The following is a 21,356-nucleotide window of genomic DNA, read 5'->3' as shown; positions in this document are numbered from 1 at the left end:
ACACCTTCTTGCTCAGCAATGGTCTTTAGTATGTTGTCATAGCTATCAGTCAAAGAATTGAGTCCTCACTTTTATATCTTTGGACAATACTGTTTTATCAATGTATTCAGTGAGCTTAATAAAGGCTTTGTTATAGACATTGGTCTGCTTTTTTGATTCTTTTCTATTGCTGCTGTTATATTTTGTTTAGAGATGTAGTGTGCAAGGCACATTTTATGGTATTTGCCATCATATGCAAAGAGATCATGGGCATGAAAGAATTTGAATGTACATTCAGAAGCTGCCCAAAGGACCTTTTCTCTGGTACTGGGGAAAGCCGTGGACTACTGGTTAGGGGTTCGGGCTAACCGAAGAGTTACCGGTTCGATCCCCGACCCAGAAGGGGAAAAAGGCGGGGGAAGTGGTTGAGCACTGCTCTCCCATGCCCACATCCACGGTGCCCTTGAGCAAGGCACCTAACCCATCACTGCTCTCCCATGCCCACATCCATGGTGCCCTTGAGCAAGGCACCTAACCCCTCACTGCTCTCCCATGCCCACATCCATGGTGCCCTTGAGCAAGGCACCTAACCCCTCACTGCTCTCCCATGCCCACATCCACGGTGCCCTTGAGCAAGGCCCCTAACCCCTCACTGCTCCCCGAGCGCCGCTGTAGTAAGGCAGCTCACTGCTCCAGGTTAGTGTGTGCTCCACCTCATTGTGTTCACTGTGTGCTGTGTTCACTAATTCACGGATGGGATAAATGCAGAGACCAAATTCCTTGTATACGCAAGTATACTTGGCCTATAATTTACATTGCCCCTGTACCAGTCGAATTGGCTGTCAGAGGTTCTGATCTAGAGCTGGCCTTCCCACAAATGAAAGAATCTCTCAGTATTTGAAATTATGTTGTTTCAACCCTACTCAGCCTTCTTGGTGCAGATGTGCTCTCACTCTCAACATTTCCAACTTGCTGCTGCTCACTTATTTTTGTCTTACTGCAGTAGTTCACTCTACATGATATGAAACTTTGATTTTGGAGGAAATATCATCTGTATATGGAGCCAAAGTTTTATGGACATCACCATCTGTCTCTCTGCTGAGCAAGGGTAAGTATGCGTTGGAGGCCTTCTACTGTAGAGTTTTGGACATAGGGATCTTTTTTCTTGCCCTTTTCAAAATGTTTCCCACAAATGATACAAAGCTTTGGATCCAATGCCTGTAAGACATTCTCCATAATTCAAAAGACTAGTGAAAAGGAAAAATGATATACATTTCAGAATTTTCATTGAAATGCAAATCAAGTTGAATTACACGTGCAACATTGGTCAGAGGGCTAAGTACTTTCATAGCTAGGGAAAGTAGTTTCTACAACTAACTGTTTAGCTACTTAGGGGTGAAGTAAGCATTGTAGGCCACTGTGTCCACTGCTGGTCTGGACAGACAAAAGCTAACAATATTATTTTCCATTATTCAGTAATGACTTGACCAAAACAAAGTGAATATAAATATTTTAATAAAGGTGTTCCATTCCAATGTTAACCTGATTCAGTTGGATCTGTGTTTCATATGAATTGTTTAATACTGAGACATATGAAATGTATCATTATTAAATGTAAATATAGAGCAGCACTTACCTTGCAGTAACAATGAATTTGTCAACATTTTCTTTCATTTTGGACACCTCATACATTGAGTGACAGAACACCCTGATTTGTCATACTATATTTACATATTTGGTATTGTTGGATTCAGAACAACCCCACCTTTCCAACAAGCCATCATATGTGTTTCTATGATAATCCCTGGTAAAGCAGCTACAAAGTAAATGAAAACATTCTGCATAGATATTCATTTTTTGCATGTCCGCTTATTTTAGGTGTATGTTTACATGTCTCTATTCATTCCATACATCAAGATATTCACATCCAGTCTTTTCTAGTAGGTAAAGCAACTTCCTGACTATGAACTTGCCAAGTTTCAAAGCTCTCAGAGCTTGTGTGATTGATCTGCACTAATTTATATGCCTTAACTCCAATACGGACAGGCTATATTTTAGTCCTTTTTTGGTTTTGGGGTGTATAACAATATCTGTTAATTTAACAATCTTAGCAGTAAAATATTTTTAGCCAAGAATCCATTTCATATATGGAAGACCTTAGAGATGGGTTTAGTTCTACCTCCGGTAGGGGTATCTCAAAAACTAAAGCCCTTTCTGACCATTTGTCACTAGCCTAGTATCAGATTCCCCAACCTGCCCTGAGGCCCCAGGTGACATTCCATAAAACCATAGACATAGGGCCTAGGCTATATGAATCATACAATCAATGCATACAACCACAGTAAAATAAATATAGTAGGGGGGTGTCCATTCTGATGCCTGAATGTGTTAAAATACCATGAAAAATGTCATCATAGAAAGGCATAATATAGCCTTCATGTTGAGGCAATGAGTTTCTCATTTATGCTACACTTCCAAGTTTAAATTAGGTCTTTTTGGACGTGCTACGCATGATTCAGATTTTGCTCGGTATAATGGCCTAGGCTACTGGGCTAACGACAGACTCAACATTGATTTTTTTTTTTTATTATTCACATCTAACCAAAAAGCCCCTCTGTCCCCCCCCACCATGACTTCCAATACGTTAAGCCAGTCGGCCGGAAACCACTGTGTCGAGAAGGAATTGGATTCGTGACGTCTCTCCCGCCAATGTGATCATTACAATTCCCTCAGTGTTGTAAGACGAGCCTTTCATCCGTGTTCGTGGATGGGACATAAAAGGACCCCATGCATATTCTCTCATTCCCTTTCTACTCAACACGTTCACCCGAGCCTCTGGGAAAACGTATGAATTTAGAAAATCAATTCGCAAACTAGTCTACGTCTTGCATACAAAGTGCAATTTTCACTTCAAATTCACTCTTTATCGGGGGTGTATCTAGTTAATACATTTAATTAGTCTTACAGCTGCTGTTCATCTGGCCTCACCAAAGACCGGTCTGGAGAAGTGAGCGTGCTGACTCTTACATCACCGATTCCTGCCGCGCGTGGAGAATGTGGTTGTTCTTCTTTGCCGCGTTCACCGCTGTGGTAGCTGTTGGCGCGGCCCTTATCATTTACAGGTTATTCAAAAAGCCCCCCATCTTCACTCAGGAGTGTCTTCGGCCGCCTGCCCCTCTTGTGATGGACCAGAAACAGAGAGACCAGGTGCTGAAGAAAGGTATGACTAGGAGAGCACTGTAGGATGTCTGCTGTTTCTGATTGTGGCATGTAGCCTAATGTGGTATACCCAATTTATAAGCCTAACACCACTACAAAATTGGAGAGGCACTAGGAGCAAAATCTGTAGCCTACCGTAGGGGAGACCGAGGTTGGTTGTCACACTCATCAGATCTCACTTACTAAAGGGTGCTGTTACAAACCATACAGAAATGTTCAGTAGGCTATTGGGGTCACAGTTCATCCACATAGACAGGAGATATTTTTGAGATATGTGCTTCCTAGAGGCATTTTTTAGTAAAAGTTGGGAACAGGACTTTTTAACATAATTAAGGTGTGCTGAATCCAACTAGCCCTGTTCCCAAGCTGAATTTTGAGTTTATGACCATCTAATTAGCATAAACAAAATGGTTGCCAAAATGGTGATTTTGGGCACTTTCTTTGGGGGGGATGTCATTATACCATGTAAATTAATTCATATTGTTCACAGAAATCTCCCTTGGCCAATAGATCAAGGATACAGGCTGTGAAAAAAAGAAAAACAATCTATATTATGCCTATGTTAATTACCTGAAAAAAACTTTGAAAAATGTAATTGTTAAAATTGTGTAACTGAGCAGGCACACGGTATTTGACGAATGAGACTTATGTTTTTTGAGGGTTTCGGGCTTGAAACCAAAGGGTTGCCGGTTCGATCCCCGACCAGTAGGGAAAAAAGTGCCCTTGAGCAAGGCACCTAACCCCTCACTGCTCCCCGAGCATCACTGTAGCAAGGCATCTCACTGCTCCAGGTTAATATGTGCTTCAATGTGTGACCTGTGTGTTCACTAATTCACGGATGGGATACATGCAGAGACCAAATTTCTTGTATACGCAAGTATACTTGGCCATAAAACCTGATTTACATTACATTTTACATAATTGAAGTGAATTAGGTTGGTAATGTATGTAGTCTTGGAGTACATAGGCCTTTACCCAATTTTGGTAACACTTTACGGTAAGGGTACATGAATTATCATAAATTCATGCATGAATTAATTCATGATTTATGTATTACTTCATTCATTAATATCTAATTAATCATCAGGACTTTACTGAGTTCATAGTTTGTCATTTGTGAGTGTGACCTCATACATGAACACATTACTAAAGTATTAGGTACGGTGGGCACATCATTATAAATTATGATGTATTAAGCATGATCATAACTATTTATTTTTCTGCCAAAAATGTGGTCATCGCTCAAATTCTGATTTGAACATAACTTTGGAGTTCTCTAAACACATGCCATTATTCGCTACTTTAGTTGAGGGGCCACAGACATGATGAATGCATGACCAATTGACTTAAAATTCATGTAATCATGATGATCATGCTTAAGAAATCATAAATCATAATGATATACCCATCACACCTAATGCTTTAGTTGATGTGTTGTTCATACATGAGGTCATCATGAATGAGAGTATATGAATTCCTGTCAATTCCTGATGATTCGTAGGATATAAAGGAATGAAGTAATGCATAAATCATGAATTAATTAATGCATGAATTCATGATGATTCATGTACCTTTACCATAAAGTGTTACCCATATTTCTTCATAACCTTTGTGTTAGTAAAATGATTGAATGTCCTGTGAATTAATAGCTAGATGAATAACTTCATAACTAGTGCAAGTTCAAGTTACTTTATTTGTACCCAGAGGTAGATTTTGTTTGCAGTTTAGAATGCTTCAAGAGAATTTGCCAGAACAGGAGCACAGAGGATGCCATCTTTACGGCAATTCACTCCGCCCTGTCCCTCCTTGACAATAGCAACACCTACGTATGTGAGAATGCTGTTCATTGACTTCAGTTCAGCACCATTATCCCCTCCAAACTGATCACCAAACTCGGTGAACTGGGCATCAATACCTCCCTCTGAAACTAGATTCTGGACTTCCTAACCAACAGACCGCAGTCTGTTAGATTAGATAACATCACCTATTCAACCCTCACCCTGAACACCGGCGTGTGCTGAGCCCTCCTTTACTCCCTCTTCACCTACAACTGCATACCTGTATATGGCTCTAACACCATTGTCAAGTTTGCAGACAACACTACTGTGATTGCTCTCATCAGCAACACTAATGAAACAGCCTGCAGGGAGGAGGTCCAGCACATAACAACTTGGCTCTCAACAACAAGAGGGCCAAAGACCTCATTGTGGACTTCAGGAAGTCAAATAGCACACAAAGCCCCATCCTCATCAACAGGACTGAGGTGGAGCATGTCACCAGATAATCTAAGATAATCTAATCAAATGAAACATGTGACTGCTGCCCATCTTTCCCATTTGGAATCAAGGATATGATGCTAGCTTGTTAGTTAACAGTTGTTCGTGATTAGTTAAGGAACTCTTTGCCAAAGAGGAGCGTAAACATAGTCAAGAGTATGGTTCATAAGGTGATAATAAGGCTAATTAGCATAATCATAGTTTTTTTGCATTATTATTTTTTTCATAGCCTTTACTTTTTATTTATTGCCCACGGGAGATTTCTGAGATGCACAGATGTGAACAATATTAATTTATTTACATGGTATAATGATGCCCGTCTGAAGAAAGTGCCCAAAATCGCCATTTTGGCAGCCATTTTGTTGATGCTAATTAGATGGTCAAAAACTCAAAATTCTGCTTGGGAACAGGGCTAGTTGGATTCAGCACATGTTAAATATGATAAAAAGTCCTGTTGAAATGCCTCTAGAGCCATATACAAGGACCTTTTCTTGAAATAGCACTTGTCTAACAAGGATATTTCAGGAGTAAGAAGAGGCATAACATTGAGATGAGAGGATCTGAATTTTCTTCATATGAATATGTAAATGTGAAGCACTTTGGGGTGTCTCTTCTAGTTTTTTTTTACACAGTGGGTATAGACCCTTTCAACAATAAAAACAAAAACAATGCTTGAACGTTCTATTTGGGCCCCAATCTACTTCCTCTGCTCTATGATAACATATGGAATGTTAAAAAGGAAGTCTTGTGGGGCCAACTATGATGCTGATAATGGAACTCTCTTGAAAGGGTCCATATAACAAAACCATTCTTAACATAAAAGTATGAAGGGAGACCTACCATTTAGATTGGTATTTTCTTAGCTACACTACAACGTGTGTTTGTTATTCTCAACTCAAAAACATCTCAGTTAGGGTTGCTTGTCACACTGCCTAAGGGGTTAGTTGTCACATGTAATATTATGTATTACAATGGTCAAGATGTATTTGATGGTCCACATCTTTTGAACAGAATAAGCTTGAGCTGAGTGAGGTGACTCCATTCCTGCCTGACACTTTAGACTTCTATTGCACATTGAAAGGGAATCTATTAAGGCAGTGGTTCTCAAACTGGGGGGGGGTGGGGTGGGGGGGGGACGACAACACATCGCAGGTGGGGGGAGTGACCGCTCACTCGCAAAATTAAGTAATATTTCTGTGGCATGTGCCATGCCATGGACCTCACCGCAAAATGCAAGGGGAATGATTTTCACAAACAATCGGGAGTATCTGAGTTTTTGACCATCAGTTAGCTTCGAAACGGGCCCCTTACTTTGGATAGACAATAGCAAATATCATAGGAGTGATTAAAGTCAAAACATCTAGACTGTCTGGAGTAACTCAGCATTAGGCACTTCCGATCTGTTTAGTGTTCTAAAGACGTCAAATAGCTTACAAGGGATACAAGGAAGTTTATTGTCACATGCATATAGTTACTGGATGTAAGAAATGCAGTGAAATTATGTCTGGTGTCAGCCTATTTGTGCATTTATGGGGGGTAAAAAGTGCAGTAGAAGAGGGGGTTTAGTAGATTAAGTGGCAAGAGCTGCATAAGAAAGGTGGGGGAGGATGGGATTGGGTGGGGGGGCACCAAGAAGGAGCACCCAAGAGCAACAGGGGCAAGGAAAAACTCCCTTACTAAGGAAGAAACCTTAGGCAGATCCACGGCTCAAGGGGCTAACCCAACTGCCAGGGGTCTTGGTGTGTGTGTTGGGGGGATGACAATGGAGATGGGATAGTGTGCTGTGTATGTGGGGAGAGGGCAGTGTGCAATATGTGTGTTGGAGAAGCTTCCTCATGAGACAATGTGCTGTGTTTTTTTTTTTTTTTTTTTGGGGGGGGGGGGGGGGGTGCAGTGTGCTGTAAGTATGTTGGGGATGTGTGTTGGAGAAGCTTCCTGATGAAATAATGTGCTGTATATGTAGGGGAGAGGGGGGGGGGGGGGGGCGGGGGCGTGTACTACAAGTATGGTGAAGGGACTTACTATTGCAAGCAGAGGACTGTGTGTATGATGTATGCGAGTGAAGATGTGTGTGTGTGTGTGTGTGTGGGCGGGAGGGAGTGGAGCAGTGACTGTGTGGGTAGGTGGGGGCAGTGTGCTGTAAGTATGTAGAGGATGTGTGTTGGAGAAGATCCTGAAGACAATGTGCTGTGTATGTAGGGGGGGGGGGGGCAGTGTGCAGCAAGTATGTAGAGGAGGCTTACTGTAGCAAGCGGTGTGCTGTATGTATGTGAGGTGATGACAGTGATGATGTAAGTGTGTGTGTTTTTTTTAGCTTGTTATAGTTATAGCAAAATGATAGCTAAGGAGCCAGAAATTAACAGACATGGATAGCCGTAAAAACTGTGCTCTCGTTATACAACACATCAAAATACTTTTATAACCCTTGAGCCAGCTCCTTTCTATGTGATCTCAATGGCGATACAGCTTTTGTTTACACCTCCAACAACATGGCACGTTACTATTACCGCCCACAAATATCCACAAATGGTCATATGTTTGTGTGAAAGAATAATAAAAAAACATAACAGTTAACAGTGTTAAAAAGTTGACTACATTAAGGAAAACAGCAGTAATAATAATGTCAATGCAATCAACAATCAGTAATGAAAAGAAACAATATACCATATAAATAAACAAACCATAACTCATAAGAACCACTTATTTACTCAGACACAGGCATACACACATTTTCAAAGAACTTGTCACCCAGGTTATTATGGGTGCACCAGTATGCTATATGAATGTTTATGTCTGCCAAGTAAACAGACCCCTGCATTATTGCAGTATTGAACCTGACCTTTTTGGATTTCTTGCCAATTAGAGTCAGTCATGTGTCAAAAAGTTTGTGCTTGCCCCAAGGACTATTTCAGTATTGCTAGGCTCAGCTACTAGGTTTGCTTGTCATAACTCATCTGTCACACTTTTCTTATGATCCTCATGCTCCTGCTACATCTTCATTTCAAAACCTAATACGGGGAGTTGTAAGGCCTCGGGCCCGTCACATTTTCAGAGGTTAACATAACTGCCACCTTCCACTGTCACCATCCTGCTAATGGATTGTATGTGCCCCAACGCGCCCCTGAGCAAGTTTCTCGGCCCCACTCAATCTAATCGGCTATTCCACGGAGCCCCAAACCAGAGGAGAAGGAAGAAGAGAAGGATTCATTTTTGAAGAGCGTGACTCTGGGGGAAAAGGAAAGGGAGTATTATTGACCCAAACAGAAAAATAAAAAGAAAATGGGTCACTCACTGAATGTGTGTGTGTGTGGGCTGATTCATAACACTGTTAAACCCCCCCCCCCCCCCTCTAAGCCAAGCACACCATCGGTTAAAAGAGCTCATCTCGGCATCGCATTGTTTCCCAAAAGGTTTCCATAGAGATCGCATTCCGGACCACTTGGATGCAGTTGTCATTGGCAGCGGTATCGGAGGCCTGTCGGCAGCAGCTGTGCTGGCTAAAGCTGGGAAGAGGGTTCTAGTGCTGGAGCAGCATGACCAGGCTGGTGGATGCTGCCACACCTTTGAGAACCAGGGCTTTGAGTTTGATGTGGGTAAGACACTAAATGTGAACATGCGTGTTCGCTCCATTTCCTTGGTCAGCTTAATTGTATTAAAACCCCCAGTGATCCTAGAGACATACTACAGTGCAATCAAATGTTGTTATTCAACAGCCTTAACACCATAATTGCCCTACAGTGCTTTGGCATTTAGTACATATTTCATGCATAGTGACTTGGTCACAGTGTTTAGTTCATGTTCTGTAGAAAACCTAAACCACAGTGATGCTGATCTACATAAAGCAGAACTACAAAGTATGCAACAGAATAAAATATAATCATACAGTTGTGCTCATAAGTTTACACACCCATGCTAAAGTTGACTAAAAAGAGGAATTCAAAAATAATCTTATGGAAATGTATCTTAATGCCTTAATTAAAAGCATGAGGAAAAATCCAACCTCTAAGGACACCAATTTTCTTTGTGAATGAATAATGTATCGTAAATAAATAAATAAATGTTCTTCCTTAAAATACAGGGGGCAAGTATACACACCCCTATGTTAAATTCCCATAGAGGCAGGCAAATTTTTATTTTTAAAGGCCAGTTATTTCATGAATCCAGGATAATATGCATCCTGATAAAGTTCCCTTGGCCTATGAAATTAAAATAGCCCTACATCATCACATACCCTTCACCATACCTAGAGATTGGCATAGATTTTTTTCAGTTAGCCTAATAGCTGGTTTGATTTGCATTGAGAGATGATCTTATGGAAAGTACCCCATGCCAATCTCTTTCATGTCAATCTCTGATCCTTATGGAGATCAATTTCTAAAAGATTATTTTTTTTTATTCCTCTTTTTAGCCAACCTCAGCATGGGTGTGTAAACTTATGAGCACCACTGTATCAAGCATTATATGTATAATGTCATTATATATGGTAGGTGGGGAAAAAGTTATGATGCTTGCGGTTTGAAAGGTTGGGGTCAGAAAGGTATTATTAGTAATAGTATAGTGACTGCATTACCAATCACCTCCTTTAAACAAGATGTAGTATCTGAGAACATCTACTATCAAGCAGAACTCATATTTTATCTTTTGCCCTCTACCCTTGCCTTCTACCCCCTCTCTCCTGCCCCACCCCACGACAGGCATCCACTACCTGGGGCAACTGCATGAGAACAGCCTGCTGAGTGTGGCGCTGGACCAGATCACTGAGGGCCAGTTGCAGTTCGCCCGCCTGGAGCAGCACTTCGACACGGTGGTCATCGGACAGGGCGAGGGCCGCAGGGAGTACCACGTCGTCTCGGGGAAGACGGAGATGCACGAGTGCCTGAGCAAACAGTTCCCAGAAGACACGAAGGCCGTGGACGAGTTTATGAAACTCATGAAGGTATTTCCACTGTGTGTGTGTGTGTGTGTGTCTAATCTGATTTCTCTAGAGGGGCATTAGAAGGCTGGTGTTGGGGTTGTCATGGAGGAGTTGTGCGTCATCGTGTGTAATTGTGGTTATTGTGCTCAGTGACCTTGACTACAAGCACATGCACAGGCAGGTGACAACAGTCAACAATAGAGCAGCACATTACAGCCATACTAAGACATTCCTCTAATTAAATCTAATTAAATGCAGTGCCCTGATCTAATCGATCAGTGATCTGTGTGTGTTGTGCACACTTGAGTTCGCAAACCTTTGAGAATTTTACACATATATTTTATTTATTTTTTTGCTTAATTTAAATGGTAAACACACACAAACACACACACACACACATACACCCTGCCTCTCTCCCCAGCTGTCGGCCCGTCACACCCCTCTCTTCGCCATGCTGAAACTGCTGCCCCTGTGGCTGACGCGACTGGTCATCCGCTGCGGGCTGCTGGGCCTCCTCTCCCCCGTCTTCGGCCTCTCCTCCACCAGCCACTCTCTGCTCATGTCCAGCCTGACCCACAACAAGGACCTGCACGTCCTCTCGGCATACCTCTTCTATGGTGGGTGGTCAAACAGAAGCTGTTTTCAGACATGACCTCTGGACAATGTCCATGCAATTAGGTCTGGATCTCATGGACGGACTCGAGTGTTTAAACATGATCCACCCGTGCGGACATTGCATGGGTGAGACTTGTTTATACCTGGAGTTAGGGCTGCAACTAATGACTATTTTCATTTCCGGTTAATCTGCCGACTATTTTCTTGATTAATCGATTAGTTGTTGGATCAATAAAATGCCAGAAAATGGTAAAGAAATATTGATCATTGTTTTCCAAAGCCCAAGATTATGTCTTCAAATACCTTGTTTTGTCCACACACCAAAGATATTAGTTCAGTCATAGAGGAGTAAGTACAGCTTAAAATACTCAAGTTTTGAAGCTATTATCAGAATTTTTAAGTATTTTCCTCAAAACCATTACACAAACTGATTAATCGATAATCAAAATAGTTGCCGATTAATTTAATAGTCGACAACTAAGCGATTAGTCATTTAATCATTGCAGCCCTACCTGGATTAATGTTCTGGGTGGTTTAATGAAGGAACAAGCCAGAGTTGACGCACAATATGTCAGGGTAGGATGCACAATATACAGTATCAGTCAGTAATGATGATAAGCAGTGGCATCTGGCCATACAGTAATAGCCTAGGCCTACAGTTAAATCGCTATGCAGTGGTTGTTATCTTGGCTTTCTTTTCACTGTGTTCACGTAGTGGATGTGCATAAAACTTGTAACAAACTCAAATGGTTGTCAACAAATTAACGTCATGGGTACATTAAAACACGCATTCAAGATGATCTCTATAATGCTTGGCTTTATTTAGAGCACTCTCGTGAGGGTGAGGAAAAGAAAGCGAGTGAGTGAGAGAGAGAGAGAGAGATAGAGAGAGGGAGAGATATCGTCCAAACGGCGCAGATGCGGCACAACAACAAAAAAAAAAAGCATCCAGCGATGCGCATTAAACAAAAGTAACGTCAAAAAACTCCGTATCTTCTTTCAGTCCCAAAATTATAGTATTCCATGAGTCCAAGGTTGTCGCAAGACAGTCTTTTAAACTCAGTCAAAGTCAAAGTCAGCTTTATTGTCAATTTCTTCACATGTTCCAGACATACAAAGAGATCGAAATTACGTTTCTCACTATCCCACGGTGAAGACAAGACATATTTTGCCAATTTAGGTCCACAGACAAACATAACATTCAAGTAAACAAAAAAGTAAGTAAATAAGTAAATAAGAGGGCACATATAATAGTGAAAAAATAAGAGCAGCAAAATTTGGTTGAAATTGTGCATAGACAGTCAATAAAATACTAGTGCAAAGTCAGGCCAATAAAAGGCTTGGGTAGTTCTGTTTGACCTAAGTAAGAAAGAAAGTGGGATAGTGGTGTGAAGTGTTGTGTTTTCAGGACAACAACACCAAGTTGTAAAGTGTACAAGTGTGCAAGTGTGCAAGTGGAGTAGTGCAGGCGGCCATTTTGGGTCCAATGTCCAGGATGTTATGTAGCTGAGGGTGGAGGGGGGAGAGGAGGGAGAGAGTTCAGCATCCTTACAGCTTGGTGTATGAAGCTGTTGGTGAGTCTGGTAGTGCGGGAGCGCAGGCTTCTGTACCTCTTCCCAGAGGGCAGTAGATCAAACAGATTGTGAGCGGGGTGACTTGCATCACTCACAATTTTGGTCGCCTTGCAGGTGAGGTGGGTGGTGTAAATGTCCTTCAGGGAGGGGAGTGAAGCACCAATAATCCTTCCAGCTGTGTTCACTATGCGCTGCAGGGCTTTCCTGTTGTATTCAGTGCAGCTTCCGCCCCACACAGCGATACAGCTGGAGAGGATGCTCTCAATGGTGCCTCGGTAGAATGTGGTCATGATGGCTGGTGGAGCACTTGCACGCCTGAGTTTCCGCAGGAAGTACAGGCGGCGCTGAGCTCTCTTCGCCAGTGATGCAGTGTTGGTGGTCCAGGAGAGGTCTTCACTGATGTGCACCCCCAGGAATTTGGTGCTGCTCGCTCTCTCCACCACAGCACCGTCGATGGTCAGTGGCAGGTGTTGGGTGTGACCTCTCCGGAAGTCAACAACAATCTCTTTGGTCTTGCTGACGTTCAGCAGGAGGTTGTTGTCCCTGCACCACGTGGTCAGATGGTCGACCTCCAACCTGTATTGAGTCTCGTCGCCCTTAGTGATGAGACCCACCAGAGTTGTGTCGTCAGCAAATTTCACTATGTGATTGTTGCTGTAGGTTGCAGTGCAGTCATGCGTCAGCAGGGTGAAGAGCAGCGGACTGAGCACGCAGCCTTGGGGGGCCCCTGTGCTCAGTGTGATGCTGCTTGAGGTATTGTTGCCAACACGTACTACTTGGGGCCTCTGACAGAGGAAGTCCAGTAGCCAGTTGCAGAGGTAGGTACTGAGTCCCAGTTTGTCAAGTTTGCAGATGAGTTGTTGTGGTATTATGGTGTTGAATGCAGAACTGAAGTCTATAAACAGCAATCTCACATATGAGTCTCTTTTTTCCAGTTGGGTGAGGGCTGGGTGGAGGGCAGAGCAGATTGCATCCTCTGTAGACCGCTTGGCTCGGTATGCAAACTGGAAGGGGTCCAGGGTGGGGGGGAGAATGGCTTTGATATGTGACATGACAAGCCGCTCGAAGCACTTCATGATGATGGGTGTCAGTGCCACAGGGCGGTAGTCATTGAAGCAGGATGGAGCAGTTTTCTTCGGCACAGGTATGATGGTGGCAGCTTTGAAACATGATGGGACGATGGCTTGCTTCAGGGAAGTGTTAAAGATGTCTGTGAAGACATCCTTAAGCTCCCCTGCGCAGTCCTTCAGCGCACGACCTGGGATGTTGTCTGGACCTGTTGCCTTACGGGTGTTGATAGCAGCAAGTGTCCTCTTCACGCTGTCGGCAGAGAGGCACAGGGGCTGCTCATGTAGAGGGGGATGTGTCTTCTGTGGGCAGGTGCTGTTTTGTGCTTCAAAGCGAGCAAAGAAGCGGTTCAGGTTGTTGAGCAGAGGGATGTTGCTCTCACAGCTCTGTGGCGCGGGCTTGTAGTCCGTGAGGGCCTGAATGCCCTGCCATAGGCTTTGTGCGTTCCTGCTGTCTTTGAAGTGGGTGGTTATCTTGTGAGTGTATTCCTTTTTTGCTTCCTTGATGCCACGGGACAGGTTGGCTCTCGCTGTTTTCATGCCAGCTTCATCCCCAGCTCTGTAGGCTTGAAAAGCGAAAAAAAGGGAAAAAAGGATCAATCTCACCTCCTTGAGCTGTAGAGTCAGATATTCCATGTATCGGGTGTATACGAGCCAGACAATTCATTATTAATTCCATGAAGCGATTAGAGGATATCAGAACGCCATTAGACTTCTACCCCTTCCTTCCTTCATTCATTTCCCCCCTAGCTTTCTCCCGCGTCCTGTTTAAACACATAACGTGACTCTCTGTGAGCGCAGCCATAGGGCAAGAAGAGGAGAAGTGGGTGCGAGTGAGTGAAAAGGTGAGTGACAGTTCTGGGCCCTATCGTCTGCTAAATGCTTACTTGTCCTGGATCACTGATGCCCATAATCAAGATGGCAAGAGATTTACAAAGGTATAGAAATAGAGATAAAAAGTACCTGGCCAGGTTTTAAACAGTATAAAGAGAGATGACCTACTAAATATTTAGTAACACATCTGATATGTAACAATAAATAAGATCTGTCTTAATAAAATCATATGCCCATTTATGTGGCTGATGCTACAAACTCAGGGAGAACAGTACAATGGTTGTTTCAAGGGAACTTCCCATCTTTGCAAATTAGTGCCAGTCTGTCATGAACGAGAATTAATGGATGTACTTGATCATGAGGGTCATAAACTTATAAACTGCCAAGGGGACACCATCGGTTTCGCATGCAACATTATCAACACGCCCCCTCACCCGTGCTCTAGATGTTTAGTGTGTTCAGATATATGCTCACCCGAGTGACCTCAGGACTTTGTATAAGGGGGCTGGTAGTGTCAGACCCAGGTGATTTCGATACACACACACACGCACACACACATATATACTATACACTACCAAAGTTTGGAGACACTTAGAAATTTCCATTCCACTCCATAATAGACAGAATATCAGCTGAGATCATCTCAGTTAGCCTTTTAAAATATCAGATTAGTAAACAGAATGTGCCTTTGCAACATTGGCTGAATGGTTGCTGATAATGGGCAATGTAGATATTGCAATATTGCATTATAGATCAGCCATTTCTTTCTACACAGTCGAGAACCCTTTTGCAATTATGTAAGCACACATAATGTAATCTGAAAACAGCTGGTATTCTGTCTGTAATGGAGTGGAATGGAAATTTCTAAGTGCCTCCAAATATTTGACTGGTTTAATTCCCGGATCATGTCAGGAGTTTAGTGCATGTCTGAGAGGGGATAGAGACAGATGGTACAAGCTGGCATTCAGACTGTGTGTAACTTAGGACATTTAGACTCTGACATTCACTGTAAGTGTGAATGTGTGTTCGTGCGTGCGTGTGCGCCTTCCGACTGTGTGTAACTGTATGGCTGCTGTGTGCTGTGAACTTTCTAGAAGGAGATGGATATCAGATCATAGGTTACTGAGACAGGTTTGTTACACACAGTATGGTTAAGTGTCCTGGGAAAGTTTTGTTTAGCCTGCAGCAGTGATCAGGGTGTGTTAGTATATTCATTTTACTCTCTCAATGGAAATTCTTAATAAAATGGATGGCACAGCATTTTCTCATTTCATACCACAGTATTTGCTGATAAACTATTAGCAATGTAGATCTTGCAGCTTTTGTCTTTTTCAATTTCTATGTACATTCCATATACTCTAATTGGTCTGACCACCATCATATACCTCCATGTCTGTTGCTATGGTGATCACAGGTGTGCCGCCAAAAAATTCCAGTTTCCTCATGAATGCACTACTCCTGCATCACTATAAGCGAGGGGCTTACTATCCACAAGGTGGCGCCAGCGAGTTTGCCTTCCACATCACCCCAGTGATCCAGCGAGCTGGAGGATCCGTACTGGTTAGAGCTCCAGTCCAACGCATCCTGGTCAGCCAGGAGGGCTCTGCATATGGTGGGAGAGGCCTTTGGCCACAGTATTCCTTGCATTATCAAATACATGATTCTAAGAACAGATTGTCCATGAGTGATGAAATGAGTTTTCAATGATAGTTAAATGTTCTTCTTACACACATATATATATATATATATATATATATATATATATATATATTATTTTACAAAAGTTGGAATACTTCTTTGCATGTATGATATTGTAAAGGCACTTAATGTTTTTTTGACCTTCAATGCCAGGAATACTTTTATACGTATGTCACGATTAAGTAAGCCGCAGGTTTCTCTCTGTGATGACCTTTGACCTTCGTTGCTCTCCAGGGGTGACCGTACGAAAAGGTGAAGAGGAAGTTGAGGTGTTAGCCCCAGTAATCATCTCAGATGCTGGCATGTTCAACACTTTTCAGAAATTCCTTCCTTCAGACGTGCATGCCAAACCAGGCAAGTGTTTGTTTTTGTTTTCCTTATAGTCAACAATGACCAATAGCATCCATTCTCTCCTATACTAGCAGAATGGCCACTGGAAAGGAGAAAAGTATTAAAGGCCTACATCAACCAGAAAAAAAATATTTCATATTTGTCATCAACCCCATGTTTGGCTGAACAGAAGTGCGGAGGCTGCTAAGCATGGTTCAGCATGGAATGGGCTCCTTTCTGGTGTTTGTGGGTCTGGATGGTACAAAGGAAGAGCTCGGTATCGTCTCCACTAGTTTCTGGATGTACAAGCACAATGACCTGGACCAGCTGTAAGGAACATACTATTTTATGTCAACATCCATTGATCAATTGTTTACCTTTCAATGTAGTTGTACATTCTTATTTTATTGTGCCTAGAATTTGTTGTTCATTTTACAGATGGTGGAGTATAATAAACCAAAAAGTTTGCTTGTCTTGGGCGAAGACAGATGGATTTCTTTGTTGCTCTCATGTTTTCCAGAATGGAGAATTACAGTTCTTTTAGTAGAGAGGAAGTACTGGGAAACATCCCAATGATGTTCATAACTTTCCCATCTGCCAAAGACCCAACGTCCAGCATTCGCCATCCAGGTATGGGATGTTCTGATGTTCTGACATGTAAAACTCATAACAATCAGCTTAAATTGCAACAATGTTTATGAGTGGATACAAGTGGATGCATTTTTTAGAATTGTTTTGCCAAAAATAACCATTCCTTGTCATATTTGCATATTTGCTTCCTTGTCATATTTCCTTGTCAACCTTGTCATATTTGGTGAACCAAAACCTGGTCTCAGGGCGACAGCAGGACGAACTATAACTGAAGCTTTTGTGCCCCCCGCTTCCCAGTCTTTCCTGGTGTCTCAGTGGAAATAAAAGGATGTTGTCTGTGATCTTCCATTCCCTCTTAATGGCGGAAAGCTTTTGTAAATAGCTTTGCTGTGTATGATATAGTGTATGAACACACACAAAGTTGTTAAAAAACCTTATTTTACGAGCGTTACACTGACGTGGGTGTATCAAAGTGACTCTACTTTTGTTGAGATTAGAAGGTCTCATTCAAGGGGAATTACACCAACGTGAAACAGTTTATTAGAGAAACTAAACATTCAGGATTGAGTAGGCATGTCTTTATGTTTCAAGTAGAGTTGACTTTTCTAAGCCAGTGCAGTAACAGCAAATTTAATGCAGTCCTTTAGCTGTCCTTTTAGTAAGTCTGCCCTGGAAAAAAAAAATCACACACCGACCGGACTCTGTAAATGGGAAAATAAACATAGTGGCTCAGACCAAGTCATAAACATTTCCAGCAATTCAACACCTTGCGTCTGTGATGTGATTTAATTGGCTCTTTATTCAAATCAACAACCTTTCACTAGGCTGGCAGACTCTGCATTCAAATCCGTTGCTGGAGCATTGATCAGAGTTGTCCTTGTCACTCCGCAGTCACCCTCCCTGGGCACCTGAGGGAAACCTTTCCTCCATTAACTCCCATGCTAAAGCTGTCTCCACAAGCCAAGCCTTCAGCTTCAGGATGTCCATAATGTTGGGGCAGAGGGCATCGTAATCTGGTTCTGTCTATGTGTGTTTGGGTTCAGTCAACTTATCTGAAAAACGAATGGTCCGATTCACTTCAGATTTTCATACAAGGGAGAGTGTCGCATGTAACTTATATAGCTTAATATCTCATGGCTGAGTTGTGGTGATTGGTGACATGATGCCTGACAGGATTGTCTAGTTCTGAATCTGGATGTGGGATGCTGAAATGTTGTCATTATCTTTAAAAATTACGAGATTGGTCTGCTGGAAGCCTTCTGGTGCACCTCGTTGAGTATGTCACATGAGAGTCATTAGAGTCATATGCTTTTCTCTCCCGCTCCCATCCCCTCTCCCTCTCTTTCTTTCTTTCTTTCTTTCTTTCTTTCTTTCTTTCTTTCCTCCCCTCCCTCTCCAACCCCCTCTCCCTCCCTCTCTCTTTCCCCACCCCCCCTCTCTTTCTTTCTTTCTTTCTTTCTTTCTTTCTTTCTTTCTTTCTGCCCCCCCCCCCCCCTCCCTCTCCATTCTGAAAGGGAAGTCCTGTATGACACTGCTGACCATGGCCAAGTATGAGTGGTTTGAGGAGTGGGAGGACACCAAGCTGGGCCGGAGAGGCTTGGACTACGAGGACTTTAAAACGTGCATGGCCAAGGAGCTGCTGGAGTGGGCTCTTCAGATGTTCCCCCAGCTCAGGGACAAGGTATTTCCCCCAGCTCAGGGACAAGGTATTTCTTTTCAGCTCAGGGACAAGGTATTTCCCCCAGCTCAGGGACGAGGTATTTCCCCCAGCTCAGGGACGAGGTATTTCCCCCAGCTCAGGGACGAGGTATTTCCCCCAGCTCAGGGACGAGGTATTTCCCCCAGCTCAGGGACAAGGTATTTCTTCCCCCCCCCCAGCTCAGGGACGAGGTATTTCTTTTCAGCTCAGGGACAAGGTATTTCTTTTCAGCTCAGGGACGAGGTATTTCCCCCAGCTCAGGGACAAGGTATTTCTTTTCAGCTCAGGGACAAGGTATTTCTTTTCAGCTCAGGGACGAGGTATTTCTTTCCTTTTTCTTGTTTTCCCCATCACAAGTCGTGCTACAACTACAACCAGGTCTTCATTTGACCCCCCCCCCCACCCTGTGAGCCAGAACTCGGATAATATCCACTTGCTCTACCACTAGCATAGGTAGAATGTAACAGTAACAACAAACTGAACTAAATACAGTTCCGTAGCCTCCCTACTGTACAATGTAGTGTACAGTACAATTACAGGGGGCGGTTGGCTTCTCAGTGAAAGGCATGTAATTATGGTCAGAGGCACAGCGGATCGTTTAGAATAGATGCTCTTAGCACTGCAAAGGCACAGAGCTATAGCGCTCGTTGTGTGCCTGGGAGATCCAGTAATTAAGGCATCAGGTGTGCTGGGTAGGAAGTGTCACATTTCATAATTGCAGACTGTAACAGCGATGTAATTAACTTGTCATTTGATGAATCAATATGTGTGAGATTCTAACGGAATTGAGTTGTGTTTACCTTCCACTGAGCAGAGCTGTGAGACATTACCCACTGAGAGGAGAGATATCGTATTCATCCCAGGGGACATTTAGGAACAGCAATTTTAAAATGGGTCCTGCTTACCTGTAGATGTGGCTACCCTTGTTTTGTTTTGCTGTGCTCTTCCTCCATCATGACGTGCTGTGTTTCTCCCTTACTGAGGTGGTGTTCATGGACGCTGCTACCCCACTGACCAACGTCCACTACCTGGGAGCCCCGCGCGGAGAGATGTACGGAGCGGAACACAATCTCGGCCGCTTCAGCCCTGAGGTCGTGGCCAGCATACGAGCCCAGACGCCGGTCAGAGGGCTCTTCTTAACAGGTGAGACCCACCACCAAACATCAAATGAGTGACAATAGGGCACGGACACATATCTAATCATTTCAAGTCAAGTTATTTCATCCATACAATGGAATCACAGTGCTTACTTCCACATCCTTTTTACAATAGCAAAATTACATTGGTCGTTACAGTATAATATATATATATATATATATATATATATATATATATATAATCTCAAGATGTACATCTAACTGCAAAGGGTCATCATAATGTCATTTTTTGGTCTGCATTGCAGTCATAATAGTAACAGACCAGTGTGTCTATGTGGTAGGCTACAGTAGGCTGCTGGAGTGGCTTTGATCTGTACAAATGAACAGATAAGTCTCCAAAGGGAGATAGATAGGGCTTTATCTCTCTCTCTCTCTCTCACTGAGGATTCCACTTTGTAAAGGAAGACATGTCGTCAGATAACCAGCTCACAGTGAGACGACTGTGTGGCTCGGACAGCACAAAGTCAGAGACTTCTTCAACTTCAACTGACCTTTTCCTATTACACTCATCCCCAGTAGGGGGAAAGAGGATATTATAATCAGGGGTGTCTGTCCATTTCTTTCTTTCTTTCTTTCTTTCTCTCTCTCTCTCTCTCTCTCTCTCTCTCTCTCTCTCTCTCTCTCTCTCTCTCTCTCTCTCTCTCTCTCTCTCTCTCTCTCTCTCTCTCTCTCTCTCTCTGTGTGTGTCCGTGTCCGTGCCCGCACTCACATAACATCAAAAGGATGCAGATGCTGGAATTCAGCTCCTCTGTGGTTAATATTGCATCAGCGATGAGCGTCTGCAGTCGCCTGACGGCTCTTTGCTATAATCTGTTCTAAACGCGTCATGGAAGGACTGTTCAAGCTGTTCTGTATTTATTTATTTGTTTATCTGTGGTGTTGTGGTGCCCTGCAGGTCAGGATGGGCTGTTACAGGTCATGAAAGGACTCTCCCAAGCTGGGTTTTTATATGTATTTGTGGTGTTGTGTGGCCCTTTAGGTCATCACGAAAGCACTCTCCAAACTGTTTTTTATATTTGCAAATTGTATTTGTGGTGCCCTGCAGGCCAGGATGTGTTCTGTAACGGGATGGCCGGCGCACTGCACGGCGGCCTCATGTGTGCCTCGGCTGTTCTGGACCGCATCCTCTACATCGACCTGCTAATGCTGAAGAAAAAGCTGAAGAAGCAGCGAGCCCTGAAGAGGAGGACATAGAGCTTAGCCTTTACACACCCATTTCTAACATGGCAAGAGCCTGACCAGGGCTGACTGGATCGGCTAGTTTTTCCCCTGAAAAAAGAAAACCTTCTCCATTAATGGCTACTCGTCAGCCTGTCTTGCTCCCCATTTAAGGTCCAGTTTGAGATTTGTGTCGTTTGAATGGTATGAAATCAATGGATATTAAATAACCACACTTTCACAA

The 21,356-nt window shown here is 43.1% G+C and overlaps 1 protein-coding gene across 1 annotated transcript; it reads left to right on the top strand.

Annotated features, from left to right (window-relative positions):
• The first annotated feature begins 2,690 nt into the window (after positions 1-2,690).
• LOC121704804 (inactive all-trans-retinol 13,14-reductase-like) lies at positions 2,691-21,356 on the top strand. The gene is made up of 11 exons (XM_042085303.1): positions 2,691-3,199; positions 8,885-9,067; positions 10,169-10,410; positions 10,811-11,006; positions 15,894-16,091; positions 16,412-16,531; positions 16,698-16,836; positions 17,028-17,137; positions 18,613-18,779; positions 19,781-19,940; positions 21,000-21,356. The coding sequence occupies exons 1-11, from the start codon at positions 3,034-3,036 to the stop codon at positions 21,146-21,148; spliced, it is 1,830 nt and encodes a 609-aa protein (XP_041941237.1). The 5' UTR covers positions 2,691-3,033; the 3' UTR covers positions 21,149-21,356.

Source organism: Alosa sapidissima, chromosome 3 (genome assembly GCF_018492685.1).
Source record: "Alosa sapidissima isolate fAloSap1 chromosome 3, fAloSap1.pri, whole genome shotgun sequence".
Taxonomy (NCBI): Eukaryota; Metazoa; Chordata; class Actinopteri; order Clupeiformes; family Clupeidae; genus Alosa; species Alosa sapidissima.
This window is presented reverse-complemented; position numbering and strand designations above follow the sequence as displayed.